We start from the raw sequence: 24324 nt of genomic DNA, 5'->3' as shown, positions 1-24324 counted from the left end.
CAGAGCCCTGAGTGGACACAGAAAGTGGATGATCGACATCATTGGATTGGTTTTGTCACTGTAACCCAGAGTTTAAGCCATCGTCATGGTCTTCAGACAGATGAACCTGTTTTAAAGGATTAGTTCACTTTCAAATAAAATTTCCTGATAATTTAGAAATGAAGGTTTTTGAGGAAATCATTCCAGGATTTTTCTCCATATAGTGGACTTACTGGGGTTCATTTGGACCTTCAACCCTGAACCCCAGTGAAGTCCTATATGGAGAAAAATCCTGGAATGTTTTCCTTCATTTCTTTTCATGAAGAAAGAAAGACATGAACATCTTGGATGACATGGAGGAGAGTAAATTATCAGGAAATTTTAATTCTGAAGGGAACTAATCCTTTAATGCTGGTGTGTGTGTGCAGGATGTTGAGGACTCCTCACGTGAAGGCTTGTGTGAATCAGCTGAGGTTTCACAGACTGGAGCTGATGCTCAGAGACGCTCACATGGTCTGCCGCTCTTCCAGTGTCCTGCGAGATCAGCATTGCTCCCGCCGCTCCGCCTCCAGTGGGGTTCCTGGCGTTTCGAACACTTCCGAACACGTGTGTTCACGGGCCGCGAGACGGATATGGACTAGCTCTCATCTTCTGTTAGCACACATGAGTCTCAGCAGTATTAGCTGGGCACACACACCGAAGACTTTCTCCCTGTTTTTACACTCGTCTTTGAGCGGATCTCCATCGCAGTGCCGGAGGAAGTGCCTTCTGCCCAGAAGCCCACCGGAGAACAGCCAGAGCTGTCCCGAGAGCAGGATTAAAAGACAAACATGCGTGTTCAGACGCAGCACAGACAGCGCAGGCGTCTCCCGGCGGGTCCGCAGCGCTGACGGGTCAGACTCGCACACGCGGCGCTACAGACGAGTGTTTGTCCGCAGGGAACGAGGCTCGCTGCCGGCACTCGCTGCAGGCCAACGCTGCTCTGTACGAGCGGAGCGGGAAGAGCTGGGCGGCGGTGCTGGTGTGTCTGTGCGCTGTGAGCGGACGCCCCGCTCTCCTCTTCACGCTCAGGTCTGCCCAGCTGAAGGGGCGGCACAAAGGGGACGTCAGGTACGCCTCGCGTCCAGAGATAAAGCTCCGTTCTGAAGCTCACAGGTGCGTTATGTGTTTCAATTAAACTCTGTTGTGTCAGTTTTGCAGGGGGAAAGAAAGACCCGTGTGACAGATCTGTGGTGGACACGGCTCTCCGAGAAGCTGGAGAGGAGCTGGGGATCCACGTCACTGAAGATCAGGTGTGGGGTGTGATGAAGCCGCTGCGGGACATGGTGAGTTACAGGAGGATTTGTTCTGGAGTCTCTCCCGACAGGTTTACACGCATCAAAAACACTTCTCTAATTCTCTCATAACATCCACTGCAGCATCAGCTCTTTTCTCTCAGTGTCTGAAACGCTTCCATCAAGGATTCGTTCTCTCTAAACTCCGCCTCTCTGTGAGCTTCCTCTGCTCTGATTGGTCAGATGGCCCAGTCTGCTGTGATTGGTCAACAGCTTACAGTGCGTGTCAGACACAAGACGCTCATTACCATATTTGAGTTTACGAACAGTAATGATGCTGCCGGTTTTCACTTGAGTTCTTCCTGACACAACTAGAGTTTGAGGGCGGGGCAAACAGACGTGAACAGCCAATGAAGACCACATACTGACATTATGCAAATGTGTTAAAAAATCTGCATATCTTTGCTTGGACAAACTGTTGCTGATGTGTGATGCCTTTAAAGGGTTAGTTCACCCAAAAACTAAATTTCTGTCATGTATTACTCCCCCTCATGTCGTTCCACACCCGTAAGACCTTCATTCATCTTCAGAACACAAATTAAGATATTTTTGATGAAATCCGAGAGGTTTATGACTCGTCCATAGACAGCAATATAATCAACACTTTCAAGGTCCAGAAAGGAACTAAAGACATCGTTAAAACAGTCATGTGACTGCAGTGGATCAACCTTAATGTTACGAAGAGACGAGAATACTTTTTGTGTGCAAAAACAAAACAAAAATGACTTTATTCAACAATCTCTTCTCTTCTGTGTCATTCTCATACGCTGTTTACGTCCAGCGCTTCCAGGTTCATCGTCCGGCTCAGTATTGGCCAAAGCTGGTCACGTGATCAGTGATGCTGATGCAGGAGCCTGCCAATAATGAGGCCTAGTCCACATGTGCATGGGTATTTTTATAAGCCGTGTTTATAAAAAAATCACATCCACATGAAAATGCAAAAACACGCTATGAAGCGCTGTCACAAGCCATGTTGGCCAATCAGAAGCCTGGAAAAAAGGTTTATTACAGGTTCCAGTAGGCTAACAACGTTGTCATTTTATTAAGCTTTTTATTACTATTATTATTATTATTATTATTATTATTAATTCCATAAACAAGAACAATGTGAGACATATTCATTCAAAGTAAAAAAAAAAGAAATATTGTCATAAGCAGTGACCTGTAGTGTTTCATTCTGACGCCTCTGTTCCTCGATATAACAGGAGAACTGTGCATGTGTCTGAGTACATGTAAGCCTTATTAGCACAGTTATTAGCAGCAGTATTTTGGCTATGACTGTCATTGCATAAACTCTCCTCACATAGACAAAGGACAACGTATGAGAATGACACAGAAGAGAAGAGATTGTTGAATAAAGTCCTTATTTTTGTTTTTGCTTTCTTTTATTGTATTCAATGTATGTAGAAAGTGTAAAACTCTGAGGCAGAGCCAGTTTACACTTTCTTCATAAGTTGAATACAGAAGGCAGTCTGGCAGAAGCTAGATATTTTACCTCATAACTTGTATAAATATGGATATTTTTTTACACAAACACATCGCTTCGCTTCAGAAGGCCTTTATTAACCCCCAGAGCCGTGTGGATTGTGTTTACTATGGATAGATGTGGATGGAGACGCTTTCTTCACTGCCATTATAAATCTCAGATGCGTCAGGATATTTATTAATATAACTCAGATTGTGTTCATCAGAAAGAAGAGTCATATACACCTAGTTGAGGGTGAGAAAATCATGGGCTAATTTTCATTTGAAAATGAACTAATCCTTTAAAGAAATAAAAATAAAAAGTAAAGCCATCTGTAATACCATACTGTAGCCACTAGATGTCTGTATAGCCTTTTGACGGTGTAATCTGGAGTTGGTGAAACAAGACACGATTGCTTAGTTGTTTTTTTTTTGTTTTTGAGTACTTTATTTATAGGTATTTATGACATAGTATACAAAGAAAACCAACAAAAATGAACATAACATTCTACAGTACTTCCCATTTCCCATCGCGCGGCTTAACTATAAGAACACAGCTAACAGTACAAAGACATCCGACATTCAACACAACAGATGTGTAGCAGCACTATGCATTCACAAGGTATAAAGTACATATATTATAAAAGGTATAGCAATAATAAAAATAATTAAGAAAGTAAATAAAGAGCAACTCAATAACTGAAAGGACTCGATGACCTTATACCTGCCTCAAACTGCCCAGTTTTCCAAAGTTGTGACTGACGTGAAAGGTTTTAAAACAAAAAGTGACATATCATCAGAAAAATAAATAAATAAAAATAAAATGAAAAACTATAAAATCACCTCACAAACAAATATAAAGGAAAAGAAGAATATAAAATCTGTAGGTGCCCATGTGGTCAGGTGTCCTCTGAAAATTGCAAATCATCAAAATATACTAAGAAAGGTGACCATGTTTCAAAAAAAAACTTGCTTTTAGAACCTCGAACAGTGAATTTGATTTTTTTCTCAGGTTTTTTCCAATGAAGAAGAATTAAGCGTCTTGCCAACAGTGTGGTAAAGGCGATTGATTACCTTATATATTCTTTCCTTAAGCACAATATTTTCAGGACTAGTACCAAAGACAGCAAGCAGGGGGTCAGGGTCAATAGAGACACCATGCATTCACTAAATATCTTTCCAAAACCCCTCCGGTTTTGGGCATGACCAAAACATATGGGCTGTTGTGGCTGGTGAGAGTTGGCATCTGTTACACGCAGGACTAATATTAGGATAGATCCTAGCTAATGTTGAATTTGTGAAATGCAACCTGTGAAGTATTTTAAATTGGATGAGGGCATGTCTGGCACAGGATGATGATGAATGTGCTTTGTCTAAAATACCACTCCACTCTATATCAGTAAAGTCTCTACCAGGGTCAAGTTACCAAGAGTTTTTAACAAAATCTGTGCTATGTGGACCACGATTGCTTAGTTTTAATAGTTTTTTTTTTAAATTGATAGTTAAATAAAGAACTTTTAATATTGCTCTTCACCTGACTTTATTTACACACGTGACCCTGAAGGAATCCAAAAGTAATCAGATTACATTACTTTCATATTGCAGTGCTTGGATTACGTTACTGAATACTTCGTTATGAAGTCATTTGTAACTGTAACGGGACACATATTACAGTAACCCTCCCATCTCTGTCTCCACAGTACTGAGGACACTGTGACACTGCAGATTCCTCTGAGATGAACAAATGTGTACGTGTCATACACCGATCCACACAAAATCATATCAAAAATAGTTTCCTTTCCCATCAAATAAATTACAAGCATTCATACAGTTAACACACAACGCTATAGCAAAAGAAATTGACATTTCAGCGCCTCATCAACACAACCAAAGTCCCTTTCAGACAAGTCATTTCACTCGGCGGCCATCTTTGAAACGCCTCTCGGGCATGCAAGTGCAGCTCCCATCTCTTTGAATGAGGAAACATCAAATTCTCCAAAGCTGTTTCGATTAAATTTCATATTTGAAATAAACAATGAAATCTGACAACAACTGTCTTATAAATTTTGTTTCCAAACGCTCGAATCATGACAAAAAACTGCGTTCTTTAGGCTGGATCAATGTAATGTGCATGTGCAGTCCTAAATGCGTCTCTTGTGCCTCATTTCGGAGGCGCGCGTATGACTGTTTTTATAGGAACCGGAGCGTCTAACGGCTGCTGCAGTGACGCGATGACTTTACCAGTCTGTGATTGGCTCTTATTTAGAAGGCAGGCCATATTGCGCGTTGCACTTTCTCCCATTCAAAACAATACGAGTGACGCGTCTTGTGTTATTCTGTAGTCTTTGACACAACTTAAAGTCAGAATGAAATGAAAAATGAATACATGTTATGAATCTTATTGTAAATGATTCATCCATGTATATGTTTACATTCATTGTAAATGTCACCAAAATGAACAAAAAATGGCACCCAAATTCAAGACATGGGGGCAGAAAATGCATCAAATTGAGTAGATAGTGGGGACACGTCAATACTGAATCGACTCTAGCAATCATTTGATCGATTGTCGCAATTAAAATCAAATGTGAAAAAAAAAAAAATCAGAAGTGTTTATCACAGAATAACATTTAGATCTGCTCAGGTTGTGTCAAAGATTTCTTTCTTTTCTTTTTTTTGTTTTTTTGCAGTGCTGAGCATTACAGCCAATCACAGTGTGTCTGTAGAGCACATGACTGCATCATTTGGATCAGTCTCTGGAGCAGAAGCAGTCAGCTGTAGATGTATTCGGCACTCGTTCACTGACGTTCTGCTCTCCTCATAAACCAGAGCAGATACTGAGAGACTCTTAGAGCAGTGCAGTCGGCTTCATTCACCACAACGATCATAACTAAAGTCATTGACCGCTGGGGAACGTTCTTTGCTCACTTCCTGCACACAATTTATTCCCAGCTTGAATAACCGTTTTGTTTTTCCTGCTGCTGCTGAAAGTGAACCAATGTGAGGTCTTGATTTACTAATAAACCAGCTTGTTTCGTCTGTTTCCCCAAACACTAAAATGTTTTTAATGTATCTTTTAATGATTTTTGTCATAATCTTGCGGCTCTAAACTGTAATGTGTGTGAGATTCTGCTCTGACCCTCCTGAGGTCAGTTCTGTGTGAATAAAGAGAATAAATCAGAGAATCCTTCAACTCTTGTCATGATGATAGAGCTTTTTCATCATTTATTTATGTTTGAATTTAAAACTGCATTTATTTCATAAAACTGTGCAGTTGTTGTGTGAATGCATTGGAGCAGCGCTGACAGTCTGTGTGAGTGAAGCCCATGTCAGGCGCAGCTTGTGTCAGTGTGACTGCTATCAGCAGAAGTGTGTAAACTGGTGTCTGCAGATTCAGCTCATCACTCTGTCAGGTGTGTTTAATTGGGGTTAGAGGTGAATCTGGTAGGGCTGGTCGATATGGCCAAAAAATCATATCTCTGATTAGCGATATACGGTATATACCTCGGTATTTGCTAAATTTTTCTGGAAAAACTGTATTTATTTATTTATTTATTTATTTTAAATCTTATTTCACATCCTGTCCAATGTCCTACAATGTTCATATTGAAGGCTATGAAAACAAATGTAAATTAATGTAAACATGTAGTCTATGATATAATGCTTTTTAAAGCAGATGTTAAATTCACTGAACTAAAAAATTAAAATAAATAAAAACAAAAGCACAGACTAATTTATATATAATATAGTCTATTTTGATTTCCCCATCACAATAGTCACTTTACAGTTACTGCAATCACTAAAATACACTTACTTGTAGGTTTAAAATAATTATTAGCCCGTTTGTTAGAGCATCTGACGGTGTGAGCCGCTTTAAACTAAACGTGTTAACTATATCTTACGAGTTCCTGCATGTCATGTTTAGGACAGATTGTATTATGTATTTCCCCGCAGCAGCACTCAGCGTCCTCCTCTCTGTTTCAGATCGAATCAAACTAGCGTTACTGTATATCAATATAAACACTATTGCCTCATTCCGTATCATGTATAAAAAATATATCGATATATCATATACAAACTTGATACACCGCCTATAGTCTGGCCTATAGTATCTTATTATTCTGTTGTTTTTTTGTTTTTTTATTAATTGATTATATTGATTTATTTGACAGAAAACAATACATAACATACACAAAAGATATTTTAATATCGCTAAGCTGTTTCCATACATAACTTTTGCATATATCGCAAATTCATAACTTTTGCATCCCATTTGTAAAATGTACAGAGTAATGCGACAATTGAGATTCGCTGCTTATTTATATGCAATATAAGAAGCCGCTGGTGAGGTGGATCAGCTCGTCTGACAGGACTTTACTTTAAGCACAGGTTTGGACACAGAGCAGATCAATTGTCCTGTATGAACACATTTGTTTAGGGTCCATAAAAACACTGAAATATTCAGTCTTTGCATGTTGAAACAATCTTTAACTCCTTGAACAGTCAAGCCAGTCGCGGTTTGACACGGCCAAGAACACATTCAAAGCAACATCAAACTGATCAAAAACACAGAACCGCTGGTGATTTTTCCCAGAGACAGATGGAGCTGTGACCTAAACCTTTTCTTTATTAATTCCATAATATAGAATTAATATAAAAACAAATCTATATTAATAAATTGCACTAATTATTTTAATTTACAAAATGCCCCTGAAAATCAGATATTCTGTTTTCAAGTACAAAAAGCTAAATGGTGTTATTTAAAAAGCTAATGATGTTGTTTTACAGAATCAAAATGTGTATAAGCTGCTGTATCTCGAAATAAAAGCTTTAGATTACATGAAATCTCAGTCAAAAGTATTATAAATGTGATGTAACCTACAAGAATATGATGTGCGTTTTCAAATACTGACAGATATGATTGAATATCAATCTCAGGGATGTAAATACAGTGATGGTTAAAGGATCGTGATGAAGGTCAGAAAGAAAACAAATGTCAGATTTTCAGTCAAGGCTCTGAACTGCAGTAAAGATCAGTGTAATTCTTCATCTAACTGTCCGTGTTTCCTAACTTTCAGTCTGGGATGATGATCGCGCCTGTAATAGCCAATCTGGGACCGCTGGAGACTCTGTGTTTTCGACCGAATCCCAGCGAGGTACAGTTTCCTCCGAATGTCTTCAGATCTTCCTCATCACGGCAGTGCTTGTCCTCACGGCTTGTGTTTGTCTGACAGGTGGAAGAGGTTTTCACCCTGACTCTGGAGCATTTATGTCAAGCCCAGAACAGAGGCTACACACACTTCCGCACCGGAGATCGTTTCGGGTACACACTCCCCGTGTTTCACGGCCCCAGGTATCGAGTGTGGGGTCTGACGGCAGTGGCCTTAGATCAGGCTCTGGCGCTCATTGTGCCGCCAGAGGAAGTGCCGCAGCACAGATCCGTCAGCACAGAGGCTGCCTGCTGATCTCTGACCATTACAGACTCAGATTAGGGGCTTATTTCATATTTTGGGTTTAATCCAAGTATCCAAAAGATCTTCAGATGCAATACCCCTGTCCAGTTCTCTGAGTTCCTCTCGGCTGTGTTTAGGCTTTAGGGTCAATGACTGTGTGTTTGACATCATGCCTCAGTTTATACAACATACACTGAATGTATTTTTGGGATTTAGCATTATGAGTTTTGTTTTCTTCATCTTAACCTCGATGGTTGTTTTAAATGTGAATCTGTTCATTTATTTAACACCAGTGCTTATAATAAAAGATGCTTTAAAGGTTCTTGTTTACTGTACTGAATGTTTCGATTGCTCCTGCCTGGCTCCTGCCTGCCTCTCTGCCTCGCTGCTCAGTGTTTTGTATCTCCGTATAGCTTTGTTTTCTCTTACTTTTATTGAATCTCGTACTTTTTGTTGCTTATATTATCATTACTTTATATATATATATATATACTATTGCCCACCACATTAATCTGACGTCGCCAGCTTGTAATCTTTGAATCTAAATCGCTGATACAACGCGTTTGCATCTCGCTAGCTTGTTTAACTTGTCATCAGTCTCGCGCGCTCCTCTTCCAACGTGTTCATCAAACAGCTGTGGCAACTCGGATCAGTCTACAAACACGGTGAGTTATGTCATCCTTTCCCAGTGTTATATCGTGTTCCATCTGTCACATGTTTAGCATAGCCCTCTCTGTCAGCGATGAGGGATTTACATGTCATAAATGTAGGGAAATAGTCAGGCTGACAGAGAGAATCTCAGAATTCTCTTCCGTTCCAATAAGAACATCAAACAGGTTCTCCCCACTCAGTGACGCACCCACTGAGAATCCTGTTGAAAGTGCCCTAGTTATTGGCGATTCTATTACACGGAACGTGAAAATAGAGACACCAGCCACCATAGTCACATGTTTGCCGGGAGCCAGAGCACCTGACATCAAAGCAAATTTAAAAGTGCTGGCTAATGCTAATCGTAAATACTCTACAATCATTATTCACGTCGGCACAAATGATGTTCGACTTCGCCAGTCGGAGATCACTAAAATTAACATTAAAGAGGTGTGTGAACTCGCAAGTACAATGTCAGGAGAAGTAATTTGCTCTGGTCCCCTTCCTGTTCGTCGGAGTGATGAGATAGTTAGCAGATTATCATCACTCAATGGCTGGCTGTCTAAGTGGTGTCCGCAAAATAATATAGGTTTCATAGATAATTGGAAAAGTTTTTGGGGCAGACCTGACCTGTTGAAAAGAGATGGTATTCATCCTTCCCAGGATGGTGCTGCTCTTCTCTCTAGTAATATGGCACATAGTCTTAGAGCTGAAACATGACAAACCGGGGCCCAGGACAGGAAGCAGACAGACTGGCTAAACCGACCGTCTGCTAGCTGCCTCACGTTACAGAAGTCAGATAATTCACAGCACATAGAAACTCTTGCACCTAGATATTATCACATAGAGACTGTGTCTGTACCCCGAATTAATAAAAACAAAAAACTTCCAAACCCATTTAATGGAAAAAATTTAATTGATGTTCAACAAATAAAAAATCGAGATAATAATGATAAACAAATGATAAAGCTTGGATTGTTAAATATTAGATCACTTTCTTCAAAAGCACTTATTGTAAATGGTATTATCACAGACAATAATCTAGATGTGCTGTGTTTGACAGAAACCTGGATAAAACCGGACGATTACATTATTTTAAATGAGTCTAGCCCTCAAGGTTAAGATTATCGACACAATCCTTGACAGAAAGGGGGAGGTGTTGCTGTAATTTATAGTAATATTTACAGTATTAGTTAAAAGTCTTTCAAATATAATTCCTTCGAAGTGATGGTGCTTTACGTAACATTATGTAAGCTGACATTTGTGCTGGCTACTGTATACAGGCCACCAGGACACCATACAGACTTTATCAAAGAATTTGCTGATTTTCTATCAGAGTTAGTACTAGCTGCAGATAAAGTCCTTGTTGTTGGTGATTTTAATATCCATGTAGATAATAAAAAAGACTCATTAGGATTGGCATTTACAGACAACACGTGTCAGGACCCACTCATTGTCGTAATCATACTTTAGATCTAATATTGTCACATGGAATCGATATTGATGCCGTTGAAATTCTGCAGCAGAGTGACGACATCTCAGATCATTATCTAGTCTCGTGTATATTACATTTAGTGAAAGCGGCTAAACTGCCTCCCTGCCATAAATATGGTAGAACCATCACTTCTACCACTAAAGATCGCTTTATAAATAATCTTCCTGATCAGTTTCATCGCCTTAGCATACCAAACAGCTTAGAAGACCTCGATGTTGCAACAGAAACTATTGACTCTCTCTTTTCCAGCACATTAGACTCAGTTGCTCCTTTGCGTTTAAAAAAGATTAAGGAAATTAATCCAACACCATGGTACGATGAGCACACTCGGGCCCTAAAAACTGCAGCCAGAAAAATGGAGCGTAGCTGGAAGAAAACAAAACTAGAAGTATTTCGCATTTCGTGGAGAGAGAAAATGATTGAGTACAGAAAGGCCTTAAAAACTGCTAGATCTGCCTATTTTTCAATACTCTTAGAAGAAAATAAACACAACCCTAGGTATTTATTTGATACAGTGGCTAAATTAACAAGAAATAAAGCTTCAACTTTTGATGTTTCCAAAGAGCACAACAGTAATGACTTTATGAACTTCTTTACTTGCAAGATTGATAATATTAGAGAGAAAATTATAACCATGCAACTGTCTACTACAGTATTGTGTCTTTCATTTGTTTTGTATCTTTCATTTGAAGGCCATGTTACTAGCATCTGTAAAACTGCATTCTTCCATCTTAAAAATATATCTAAACTACGACATATGCTCTCAATGAAGAATGCAGAACAGTTAGTTCATGCGTTCATGACCTCAAGGCTAGATTACTGTAACGCTCTACTGGGTGGTTGTTCCTCCCGCTTGATAAATAAACTACAGCTCGTACAAAATGCAGCAGCTAGAGTTCTTACTAGAACTAGGAAGTATGACCATATTAGCCCAGTTCTGTCGTCACTGCATTGGCTTCCTGTTAAACATCGTATAGATTTTAAAATCTTGTTAATTACTTACAAAGCACTAAATGGTTTAGCTCCCCAATATCTAAGCGAGCTCTTAATGCATTATAGTCCTTCACGTTTATTGCGATCTCAGAATTCAGGCCAGCTGATAATACCTAGAATATCAAAATCAACTGTAGGCAGTAGATCCTTCTCCTATTTGGCACCTAAACTCTGGAACAATCTTCCTAGCATTGTTCGGGAAGCAGACACACTCTGTCAGTTTAAATCTAGACTAAAAACGCATCTCTTTAACCTGGCATACACATAACACATTATATATTTATATTTTCAAATCCGTTAAAGGATTATTAGGCTGCATAAATTAGTTAACACCAGATGTACTCGTTACATCAGAAAAAGAATGGCATCTACGCTAATATTAGTCTTTCTGTTTATCCCGAGGTTTACCGTAGTCAACCGGATTCGGGCCGTTTCCAGATAAGACCGAGGACCGGCGCCTTGATACGACCACAACGCAGCCCTGAAGTATCAGCAGAGATCGAGTCGACTAGATCATCCATTGTGAAGGCCTCATCGACATGACAGCCAGTGCCACAGTTTCCTCAAAATTATAATCACGATTATTAATTACGTTTATTCTATCAAAAAGAGTAATGTAATTATGGCTATTTTGCAAGTTCTTTACCAACCTACAATTCACCCAAAAGGCCTGTAGGTGGCACAAACGACTTAATTTAACCAACTATGATAACTTCGTTAGATGGTAAATCAATACAAAACATGGTTTTGGTGAACGCTTTGTAATATGTATTCACATTAGATTTTAAAGCAACAAAATTCGTTTGCAATAAGACAAACCAGATTCAAATTGCCCGGCAAATTTGTAAAGCAAAGAACAATCATTTCTAGCTGATCAACATTATGAAAACTGGTGAAACCTTTAGGAACTTCAAAAGATAAAACAGCAAAACTCCTAATATTACTTCCAATATTTCCAAATTATGTTCATTTTCATAGAGTGGGCCAATATCGTGACGATTATTTAAAATCAATCGGGAGAAGCAGATATCGTTATCGTGATTAAAATACGATTAATCGTGCAGCCCTAATTTAATTTAATTTGACTTGACATTTGATATTCAACAGTATCTTGACATTTATTCAACAGTGCTTTTGATCTGCCTGCATTGACACTATTCTTTAAAAGGAAAATTATATACCAATTATCAATGTAAAGCTGCTTTGACACAATCTGCATTGTAAAAAGCGCTATATAAATAAGGGTGACTTGACTTTTACAGCGGAGATTCTCAGTCCTGCACACGGACATTCATTTTCCTGCACTTTAGTTCTACCTTTAATCAGATTTACCCTCCACTGCATGACTGTGCTCAATACTGTCCATGAATTAAAAACAAACATCTCTTTTACAGTAGATGTCTGAGGCACTATGGGATACACTGTCCTATAGAGTAACAATCAATGTCAAGCGAACACTGAGCATTGATCATCTATCAGCTCTCAGAAAGGATATTTCTCATGGCCTCAGAAAAATAACCCTGTCACACTTTAGATTAGGGTGCAGTTCTCACTATTAATTATGACTTGTGCCTCAATAAACTCCTAATTATTACACAAACTCATAACTCAAACTATAGCAAGGAGAGTCGAAAGGTACCCAGATAAAATACACACACAACATATCAAAAGGGCTTGGTCCACATACAAAGGCCAAATAAGGTTGAGAGGCAACAAGACTGAGAAGCTCTTAGCTTGTATTGAGTGGACTTTTTGATGGGGGTGGATCACACACATGGTCCTCTGGGGCGTTTGATGAAGGATATTCGAAAGTATTACGGTCTTTAAGGCATTACATCACATACTGTAATTCATTACATTGTTCATTATGGCATGCTTATTGACCTTTGTAAAAAAAAAAGTAACTTGAATTACATGTGTTAGAGAAACATTGACGAGGCTGAAGTTCAGGCATACGCAATAAATTCATCTTATCTGTTGTTATATTTGGTAAGTTCCTAGTAATTTGATGTAAAATTTTGGTATTAATGTTTTGTTGTTTCAGTGATTTGTTGTATGGAAATAGAAAAAAAATATTGAAAATGTTATTAACACTTACTGCAATAAATTTAAATGTTCTTATAATATGTCATATATATATATATATATATATATATATATATATATATATATATATATATATATATATATATATTACCACTATTTTAGGCTTTATTAATTACACACTAGTTTGCTATATTTTCCCTTTAGAATACTGTTCCAGGTTCTAAGTAATTTCTTGAGAATGATGAGGTAATTCCTCATTAATTATCATTGCCTTAAATACAGGATTCATTTGGTGACGCTTTATAATAGTGATATGAATTATCCCAAGGAAAACAGACACAAAAAAAAAATTCTCTCTCTCTATTATAATATATATATATATATATACACACACACACACAGTGGGTATTCAGAAGTATTCAGACCCTTTGCTGTGACACTCATATATTTAACTCAGGTGCTGTCCATTTCTTCTGACCATCCTTGAGATGGTTCTACACCTTCATTTGAGTCCAGCTGTGTTTGATTACACTGATTCGGACTTGATTAGGAAAGCCACACACCTGTCTATATAAGACCTTACAGCTCACAGTGCATGTCAGAGCAAATGAGAATCATGAGGTCAAAGGAACTGCATGAAGAGCTCAGAGACAGAATTGTGGCAAGGCACAGATCTGGCCAAGGTTACAAAAACATTTCTGCTGCTCTTAAGGTTCCTAAGAGCACAGTGGCCTCCATAATCCTTAAATGGAAGACGTTTGGGACGACCAGAACCCTTCCTAGAGCTGGCCGTCCTGAACAGCTATCGGGGGAGAAGAGCCTTGGTGAGAGAGGTAAAGAAGAACCCAAAGATCACTGTGGCTGAGCTCCAGAGATGCAGTCGGGAGATGGGAGAAAGTTGTAGAAAGTCAACCATCACTGCAGCCCTCCACCAGTCGGGGCTTTATGGCAGAGTGGCCCGACGGAAGCCTCTCCTCAGTGCAAGACACATGAAAGCCTGCATGGAGTTTGCCAAGATGGTGAGAAATAAGATTCTCTGGTCTGATGAGACCAAGATAGAACTTTTTGGCTTTAATTCTAAGCGGTATGTGTGGAGAAAACCAGGCACTGCTCATCACCTGTCCAATACAGTCCCAACAGTGAAGCATGGTGGTGGCAGCATCATGCTGTGGGGTGTTTTTCAGCTGCAGGGACAGGACGACTGGTTGCAATCGAGGGAAAGATGAATGCGGCCAAGTACAGGGATATCCTGGACGAAAACCTTCTCCAGAGTGCTCAGGACCTCAGACTGGGCCGAAGGTTTACCTTCCAACAAGACAATGACCCTAAGCACACAGCTAAAATAGCGAAGGAGTGGCTTCACAACAACTCCGTGACTGTTCTTGAATGGCCCAGCCAGAGCCCTGACTTAAACCCAATTGAGCATCTCTGGAGAGACCTAAAAATGGCTGTCCACCAACGTTTACCATCCAACCTGACAGAACTGGAGAGGATCTGCAAGGAGGATTGGCAGAGGATCCCCAAATCCAGGTGTGAAAAACTTGTTGCATCTTTCCCAAAAAGACTCATAGATGTATTAGATCAAAAGGGTGCTTCTACTAAATACTGAGCAAAGGGTCTGAATACTTAGGACCATGTGATATTTCAGTTTTTCTTTTTTAATAAATCTGCAAAAATGTCAACAATTCTGTGTTTTTCTGTCAATACGGGGTGCTGTGTGTACATTAATGAGGGAAAAAATGAACTTAAATGATTTTAGCAAATGGCTGCAATATAACAAAGAGTGAAAAATGTAATTATTTATTTTTTTTTTTTAGTGGTTTGTTTATATAAAATTGCAAAAACATTTTCATTGCCTGACTGTTTCATGTGATTTATACCTGGTTTAGATTGTCTATGTAAGTTAGCCATTCCCTTCCTTAAAAATCAGACCTATAGCAGTCACTTAACGTAGTTGAGGCAGTTATACAAGTACAGTTGGAAAATTGAAGGGTATTTCCAATAATAAAATTATGTTGTAAATAGCGTGGCTTAATGAACCAACTGGAAATATATTTCATTTAAACCTTCAAATGCGTCAAAGTGTGAGAAAATGCATTTCCAAACTTAACATACATTTTTTGTTAAAAGAAAGATTTTAAATATGCTTAAATACAAACTGTTACACAACATGCCAGCTTTGAAGTGGAGGTAAACATTTATCATTTTTATTCAAATCAAAGTTAGTCACAGGAAAATTCATTTTTCATGCTGCATTGTTTCAGCATACTTGTTGGTCCATTTCTTCTACACAAAAATCCTTGAAAAATTGAAAAATGGAAAAAAAAAGATTTTTTTAAATCTACTCTAAGCAATACAATGATATTTTACTGATCAAAAACATTCTTATATATATAGCCTTCATTAGGACAGTATGGACAGGCAGGAAGTGAAGTAGTGGAGTGAGGGATGGGACGGTAAAGGTCCTCGAGTCGAGACTTGAAAAGTTTACATTCTATTAGAGTATCAGGTAAACAAAAAAAAGTTAAACAATTGTCGGCAACATTTTATACTTTGTGACAAGTCGTACTGTACTTGCTAACTATCATAGAGATACTTTGACAGATCAGAACATAATATTACAGCATACTGTATGAGTGGAGAAAGTGATTCTTCAATTTGCAAAAAAAGACTATTTGTAAATTAAAACTAAGCTTTCCCTGGGTAAAAAACAAAATAAAACAAAATTAAGTAATTAATCGAGGATCTAACTTTGGTTTCTTTCTTTTCTGAGACTAACAGAGTATTTCCACATATCGATGCACTGTGAGAGCAGAATCTCTTCAGGGAACAACTCCTCCACCTCAGGAGGAAAATCCAGATTTTTGCGCTCCATGTAGGACACAACAGTGTCTTTCAGACTGTGGGACAGACAGAAATCAATGAGTTGGAATAGATTTCTATATGTTCAACATGAGCTTAACGTTGCACATCACCACAATGAAAATCAGGCATTTATGGATTCTGCTCTGCCAGTCACAAATGTCCCTGATATTCCCCAACAACTGTTTGTACATTTCTGAAATGTTTTGGTTAACTTGATTACAATGTTTTTTTGCCTCACCCTAGTGTGATTGCTTCTTACTCTGTGTTCGACAGAGGCAGGCTGGTAGGCTACATATAAAATGTTACGTGACGTAATTTCTGACTGGTTATGTGGAGCCCCACTGTCACATTTATAAGACACAAAAATCAAGAGACACACAAATGGCTTGCAGATGCAGTTCACCAAGTGAGTCAGATGTTTCTGGTGGTATCTGCTCCCTAAATGGGGTGAGGTGGGGTGCAATGATGTAGATTCCCTGTGTTTGTCTTTTATACTGAAGGGTTTCCTGTGCTGTTTTTATAGTCGGTTTGTATCTTCTACTTGATTAGTCTGATCCCAGGTGTACAGTGTCCATTTTAGGACATTCTCACACCACAGTCATACAACGAAAGGCTTCATGCCTCAGACTAAAAGGCTTCAGTCATCGGTCAGGTGTCAGGTCTCGTACAATTAGGCATCGGACAAAACAGCCTCAGACAAAAAGGCATCAGACGAAAAGGACTTGAAAAGGAAGTGAATTGCCCCGCCTCAAAGTGACGTCACGTGCACGCAGTTTTCTAAGTTGTATAAAACATACTGAATTATTTTGTAAATTTGTATTATTCGTTAGTTTTATTTGCATGTATGAAAAGTTAGTTAAATAATACATTTCTTGCATTGCAAACTATCATGAACACTTATGAAAATTAACCATGATTTTATCATAGTAAAAGAACAGAAGGACGTGCATTTTCTCTTATCACAATTAATTCAGATCACAAAATTGAAAATCAAAAATTATCATTTTAACTGGTCACCCAGCCAAAGACACAACTAAGTATGTATATTATTAAAATATATATAATTTATTATTATTATTACTACATCAGTAAGTTACCCTTCATACGTGTTTTCAGAATACTTTCATAAGTTTGGTCTGATGTGTCAAATAGAACAGAAACATTCACAGTGGAAATCTGCCACATTTATATGCATATATTCACCTGTACCCTGGTAATTATTCGTACTTTAAAAAGTCACTGGTTACACACAAATCATGTTTAAATTTCAAAGAAAACTTGCAGCACTGGTAATGTTCCCATCAGGACGTACCTCCAGTCGGGCCTGAAGGTCTGTGTGGCATTTGGGTCCTTCAGAACCAAAAGCAGAAGCTCGTGAATCTCCAACAGGACGGCGCCGACACTGGATTTAGTGCAGAAACTGTTGAGTGCTGTCTTGTGTTCCTCCTGTAGGGGATGTTTGTACTCCTCGCTGAAGCTCTCAAATGGGTCCTGACGGGGACACATACAGTTATCACATACAAACTCAATGAAAGCAGAAAACAGTGTTCACTGTGCTGAGTGTCTCACCCTCCTCAGACTTATCATCGTCTCTGATTTAAGAGAGCTGAGCAGCTGCCACAGCGCCACACAGTGCTTCAGACCGCACCTGCTCAATGCCTGCACACACACTTACTCAGTTACTATTGAGTGTGTTAGATTAGTGAGACTGACATGTTTATTTAGATTTTTACATAATTATCTTTTCATTAATATATTGTTTATATAATCATTTTTAGTGCTACAGCCATCAAAGCAGTGTGCTGTTATAATGCATAGGTCTTGCAAATCTAGATTTGTTTTTTAAAAGTACATTAATAACACTATACTTTGTTATATTAACTTAACATTAAATGACCAAAAAAAAAAAAAAAAAAAAGCACAAATGCCACAAGGTGTTTTCTATGGAAGCTTGTATCCGCCATGGGATATAAAAAATAATAATAATCATTATCTCACAATTCTGACTTTTTTCCCTCCAAATTACGAGCTATAAACACTGCTTTGCACAGATAAATAACGAAGAAAGTCTGTGTCCATGACCAACCTTGAAGATGTGCGGGGCCATGTTGTCGGCCATCTTCAGCACCTCCGTCAGATAAGCGCCCAGTGGCACGTGTGGCTCTCCCCCCGTCAGGGCGAGGAAACCCAGGGCCAGCTCGGCGGTCGACAGTGCCTCACACACATCTCTGTAGGACTGCAGCTCCTTCACAAGGTTGTGTTGTGTAAGAGGATGCAACGGCTCCTTTGGATACACAATCACAATATGGCTTGCAAAATTATAGAAATATATCTCTGCATTACAAACATGTCTAACTCGATGTTGAGGTTACGTGAGTAACTGGTGGAGTTCCCTTTCGATTTCACAGACAGTAGCTGATACTAAAGAAAACCGTATACAGTTATGCCGTTGCCAGCATGAACCTGCCCTACCCATTAGAGTCAAACCTGAGACATGCTAAACTAACAGCGGTTGTGGTGACAAACTCCCAGTTCATCACTCAAAGCTGCAGCGTTTGCAGGCGCATCCAAATCAAGCTATACAAACATGTTGGGAGCGATGGCATTACCAGCACCACACATAAGTTATCACATAGAGACAGCAGTATACATCATCTAGCCAATAATTTAATAATCTGCTTTAAGTATGGAGTGTGTCATGTGGCCAATTCTGTCAGTACCAAGCATACAGATTTTACTGGGTAAATATGTAGATGTGTAGAAGCAAATATGACACTAAACATATGTTTAGACACTAGATATGACCTTTCCCGATCCTGTCCACCCCTCTCTCTCCCACTTCACTTCCTAACTGTCGTATCTCAATAAAAAGGTGAAAATTCCAAAAATGAAAAAAAAGAAACTTCCAGCAGAGAGAATCCCTTCTCAATATGGTGACTGGAAGAGGAATTAATAATAATATTAATAATAATAATATGTTTTATTTATTTAGCGCCTTTCAAGAACCCAAGGACGCTTTACATGTAGTTGCTAGATAACATGAATACATTTACAGTTGTAAGAAAAAGTATGTGAACCACCTGCAGAATCTGTGAACAATTTTAACAAAATAAGACAGATCATACAAAATGCATGTTATTTTTTATTTAGTACTGTCCTGAGTAAGATATTTTACATAAAAGACATTTATATATAGTCCACAAGAAAAAAAATGATATACCCAATATATACCCAATATGACCCCTAATGAAGGTTCGACATTGACAGATTAAACATGTATTATGCTAATACAAATAATGCTACTTACCTGTTGAACTTTACTCTTCACATCCTTGAATATGATCTCATAATTTCTGTCCTGTCTGTTCACCAATGTTGGAATACCCTAAAAATCAAAACACATATAAATAAATATAATTGTGTATTTATATCTACTCTAGTGGTCGTCAACTCCTGAATAACTCCTAAAAACTGCATTTTCAGCCGCTGTGGTGCTGTGACGTACAGTAAGGGTTATGCGGGGTTTGCCCTGTAGGAAGCGGGTGATGATCTGGTGCTGAATCTTGGGCAGGTCGTACTCCATCAGTGTTTCCTGTCCGCACTCCATGCTGTACTGGCAGTTGGACAGTATGAGAGGCAGCAGATCCCGCTCACACTCGTAACGGATCACGTGCAGCTCCGTCAGGTCAGCTGGGCTTACCGTGTAGCTGGAGGAGACAGGACAGAGAATGACACAGAGAAATATAAGGGCAACTGGGAAATACGGCAAAAATGCTCCCTTTAACCCCTAGATCACAGCTCTGACAGGACAACAGTTTAGTGTTAGTGTAGGGCTGCACGAATAATTATTATCGATAATGAAAATAATCAACAACGAATTGGATTATCGATTAGTTGTGCTCGGAAACATCATCTAGTCACTAGCTCTACAGTAATGAATAACCCATTTCTATAGACTAAATGCAAATGGAAAATATCAGAAGTCACAGATTGAGCAGCTGGAGGAAATGTTCATGATCCAAGCTGTCTGAAACAATGCTTTATATTTATGAGCGCTTCAAACAAAGACATAAGTGTTTCCCAAGTCTCTCCCTGTCACGCTCTGACAGATGTGATGGTGCAACGGATCACAAAACTCACGGTTCGGATCATATTATGGTTTTCAAGTCACCGGATTAAAAAAAACACTAAATAAATAAAAAATAAATAAAAGTAAATAAATAAAATACAAATGATTGGGTGGGTGGGGGTGTTGGTACATGTAACTTTTAATTATTTAATTTATTTAAAGAACACTTTAAGTACTTTGACACTACAGCAAATGCTCTCAACTAATAAAGTTCAAACAGACAGTAAAAATAAGAGTATACAAATTAAAACATAGATAAACACTATAGAACAGTTACAAATAAAGTTAGGTCTAACGGTAGTATTCAGATCCAGAAATGTAATAATATAAATATAGGCTAAATATAATTGTTATTACACTAGTGTTCAATGTATAAATGAAATATTGAATAATCATTGTTAAAGCTGTGTTTTGTTGTTTGACAAATAATGAGATTGTAGTTATTTTTAGGCTGCTGTCACTGAATGCACAGAACAAACATGATGAAACGTCCGATTTCTGTGTACGAGAATACTTGTCGAGATGGCGTATTTTCTGATTATTTTGTATGTGTCCGTTCAAGCGCAAGGAGTCACAAAACCGGGCTTAATTATGTTTAAAGGTGTCTCTGTGTGCACATGTGCTTTGAGTATGTGCACAGAAAACAAATCGCGATCGTGAATCGAGATCTCTTTTGCCTCTTCTTACATTTGAAAGGTTTAAAAAATGCTTGAGTGTTTTAAATTGACAAGACTTAGAAACTTTCAAATAATAAAACTTTCACTATATAATGATTAAAAGCAACTTTAAAATGGCAATCCGTTTTTAGGTTTGAATGTAACGTTTTTAACCCTTTTTTACTTATAACGCACAGCATAGTCTACATAGATACATTCACTATATATATATTTTTTGCAAGGCTTTATATTACACATTGTTTGGAGGACACCACTGAGCAGGATATGGAATAACATTGTTTAAAATAATAAATTACAATTTATTTTTAATTATTATTATTGGCAATATTTTTTTTTTTAGATTTTTTCATCCAATTAAAGCCACAATATGTACATTTTCACCACTAGAGGTCGCTTATTCAAAACAAAGGCGTAGCTTGATTTCGTGGAATCATGGGAGGTGTTGTCTTCACATCTACAGCCGGTGGAAAAGAATCAGGACGGGCAGAAATCATGTTCATGGATGAGATTATCAGACATCCCAACCTGCAAAAAGTCATTTCAGGGAGGTACAGGTAGAGTGCTGTGTGGTCACTACTGTAGATGTTTACTGGTCCAAAGAGCCCATTAAGCCATCTAGCTGTTGCTCAGAACCTTCTTTAAATGCATATCTATGGGTGTGTTTTTTCTCATCCATCATCATTGGGCTTTTTTCTTCATCAAGCCTCATGATTTGAAACATCGCTCATATCCACGGTCATGCCATAACAATTAATCCTAGGGTTAAGGTTTTGTTCAACGCAATAACCCAACATGGCCAATGATTACTATATCAAATGACATGGGACATCCGCTGAATTCCTTACCCAGACTCCTCTCCGGTGTGTTTTTCCACAGTGTACACAAGGTCATTATGGAGGGTGATGAGGTAGCTGACGAGGGCAGTGGAGCAGAGGCCCAGACCATGTCTCTGTGGCAGCAGCACCTGCAGGTCAGCGTTCAGACCCAGATCTTCTTGAGTATATTCAGCCGGCAGCTTTATCTCTCCTGACAGAAAACATCATGTATGAAAACAATAAACATCACCTGTCTGCTCAAGCATTGATTGAACAGTGGCTTAAATCATGGTTAGTTCAGTAGGAGCTGGTTTACCTGTGGCAGCCAGAGACACCCTGAGCTGGTTCCATGTTGACAAGAAGATTTTTATGTACCTTTCATACCGAGCTAGTGAAGCTGTCGATTGAAAACATGGCACTTTTACTGTTTGTAGTGAACATAATATTTATTTACAGAGAAATGGCATTTGCTTGCATGATTACTGAACAGTTTTGCACTGAAATGGGCAAATTAACTATAAACAAGCATAAACAACAATTTTACAATTTAACAACAGTTCATTTATCAGTCAATCAATCATGAACATCCTCACACTGAGCCTAAGACAGGGCCATCGAGCTTAATTTTCCTACAGAGATGAGCTCCAAGCCTGATCAAACTCTGTCTGTATCTTTATACTAATCATGAAGACACTGATTCAGTTGTTCTGGTGTGTTTGATTAGGGTTCAACTGAAACTCTTATAACAAATAGACATGACCGAAATGCAATAGGCATCATAAAAGCCTCTCCCCTTTTGTTCAAACTAAGTCATCGGCCCCAAAGATCATAAAACCAGTTCTCTTCAAAGGCCTTAACAGAGACGGTGTCTGGAGCTCTCTGGAAGCTTCAAAGACAGATGGTGATTTCTTCTCCATATCCCACCTCAATAGACAGTGCCGGCCATCTGACAAGAAACTGAATCTGAGGGCCAAAGTTGTCCACTCCTGCCCTAAGACAACATTTAGCCATGGAAAATGATGTTTCATTCTCTAATATAGCCGTACCTTCTTTATGGCTATCCAGGAACTCTCCAATGGTTTTGAAGTTAAGGTCTGTCATGTTCTGGAACTTCTTAACCAAATCCCTCTGGAGAACCAAGATGTCAGGAAGGAACCGCACCAGCCGTAGCTCTGCATCCTGAAATAAACAGTTGGTTAACGTGACACTCGTCCCCCAGAGCTCTGCACACAACATGCAGAAAAATAAAGTTAATCCATTAATTAAGAAATTGTTGAATGTCTCTTTGTAGCCTACCAGCCTACTTAAAATGTGAGAACTTGCTATTAATTCGTTCTTTTGATTTGAAAAATGAAGAAACAAACAAAAAGAAAATTAACTACAGCGGAATCAAAACGCAGGGATGTAATGCTCCAATGAAGCGTCCTCATGTTTCAACTAAACAGGATGATGATAAACATGCATGCGAGTTGTTTTCCCTGCATGTCAGAAGGGGGCTCTGTAAATCAGACTAAACATTTTCAACACAGGCCTACATAAAGTCCCGGGACAGTTAAAATTATTTTGTCAAGATGCATCTCCATCTGTGCTCCAATAGCAGTCGCCATTCACATTAATACACGGCATAGACTGAACACCATGTGTGTAAGACTCCAATAGGAAATTATTCCCTCACAAATAAATCTCTTAACAAGTAAAACTAGCTGTGTCTATATTATGTAGACTAACAACATTATAATATTATACGCAAATGTATTTTAAAATCATTATTGTCCCTGCTTCACCTTACGGTACGCTTGTAAGAAAGGAGCAGTGGCTGGGACAGACTTTAAGCATCATCCCTGCTTAAAAAGATGCAATCTAAACCCGTTTACATGAAATAAGCCTGACAGGTTTAAGCTTAAGGGCCTGTTGCTGATACTAACAATCCTGGATCACGTCAAATCATCAACGATGAAATCCTGCTCATTTCAAGTAATTCACTCATATTTTTCACACTATATAAATGGTGCTTCTCTAATATTATAGCAAATTTGAAAACACTTATTATGAGTTAGTCGTATACACTGTAAAGCCAAGCTTCTAAGCTGGCTGGCCATCGTACGGTGCACCCTAGCTCGAGCTAGATGCTTCTGTTATGACTGTTTTCTGCCTGGAGACCAGGTCTATCTCCGCGCCCCTCTGGAAAAAACTGTGAGGCAAGTACCTGCCACAGAGATTCTCAGGTGGCCTGAGGGCAAGACGGTCTGGGAATGTGAGGTTGAGTTAAAGTGAGGATGTTTAACAGCCCAGGTGAAATCACAGATGATGCTGCCGCCTTTAAACCCAGTGCTCTTTGAAACATTCGGCAACCCAAACAGGACAGCACCCTACAAGCTCCTCTTCATGAAACATGCTGAGTCAAGAACAAAGCTGATGCTCAGACC

General features: G+C 38.7%; 2 protein-coding genes and 1 long non-coding RNA gene across 3 annotated transcripts in view; 2 read left to right on the top strand and 1 right to left on the bottom strand.

The window, feature by feature from the left end:
• Positions 1-408: 408 nt before the first annotated feature.
• On the top strand, positions 409-8552 carry nudt8 (nudix (nucleoside diphosphate linked moiety X)-type motif 8). Its single transcript, XM_048161771.1, has 5 exons — positions 409-550; positions 714-1089; positions 1172-1304; positions 7856-7933; positions 8012-8552. The coding sequence occupies exons 1-5, from the start codon at positions 409-411 to the stop codon at positions 8240-8242; spliced, it is 960 nt and encodes a 319-aa protein (XP_048017728.1). The 3' UTR covers positions 8243-8552.
• Positions 2981-5962, top strand: LOC125248849. The gene is made up of 2 exons (XR_007180400.1): positions 2981-4525; positions 5468-5962. It is a non-coding gene; the product is annotated as an uncharacterized LOC125248849 (long non-coding RNA).
• A 6628-nt stretch (positions 8553-15180) lies between the features above and the next one.
• Positions 15181-24324, bottom strand: part of LOC125248521 (E3 ubiquitin-protein ligase rnf213-alpha-like) — an 86673-nt gene continuing 77529 nt past the window's right edge. The window contains 9 exon segments of the mRNA XM_048160446.1: positions 15181-16312; positions 17590-17768; positions 17847-17936; positions 18364-18561; positions 19585-19662; positions 19783-19984; positions 21929-22109; positions 22215-22295; positions 22945-23077. Coding sequence (XP_048016403.1) covers positions 16159-16312; positions 17590-17768; positions 17847-17936; positions 18364-18561; positions 19585-19662; positions 19783-19984; positions 21929-22109; positions 22215-22295; positions 22945-23077 — 1296 coding nt within the window. The 3' untranslated portion in view covers positions 15181-16158.

This window comes from Megalobrama amblycephala, linkage group LG16, assembly GCF_018812025.1.
Source record: "Megalobrama amblycephala isolate DHTTF-2021 linkage group LG16, ASM1881202v1, whole genome shotgun sequence".
NCBI lineage: Eukaryota > Metazoa > Chordata > Actinopteri > Cypriniformes > Xenocyprididae > Megalobrama > Megalobrama amblycephala.
This window is presented reverse-complemented; position numbering and strand designations above follow the sequence as displayed.

What these genes read in the sequence shown, in the direction of transcription:
- nudt8 (XM_048161771.1), top strand. Translation starts at nt 409, where the DNA reads ATGTTGAGGACTCCTCACGTGAAGGCTTGTGTGAATCAGCTGAGGTTT. An exon ending in TGAAGCCGCTGCGGGACATG is followed by an intron (nt 1,305 to 7,855) that starts GTGAGTTACAGG and finishes CCTAACTTTCAG; the next exon opens with TCTGGGATGATGATCGCGCC. An exon ending in TTCGACCGAATCCCAGCGAG is followed by an intron (nt 7,934 to 8,011) that starts GTACAGTTTCCT and finishes TTTGTCTGACAG; the next exon opens with GTGGAAGAGGTTTTCACCCT.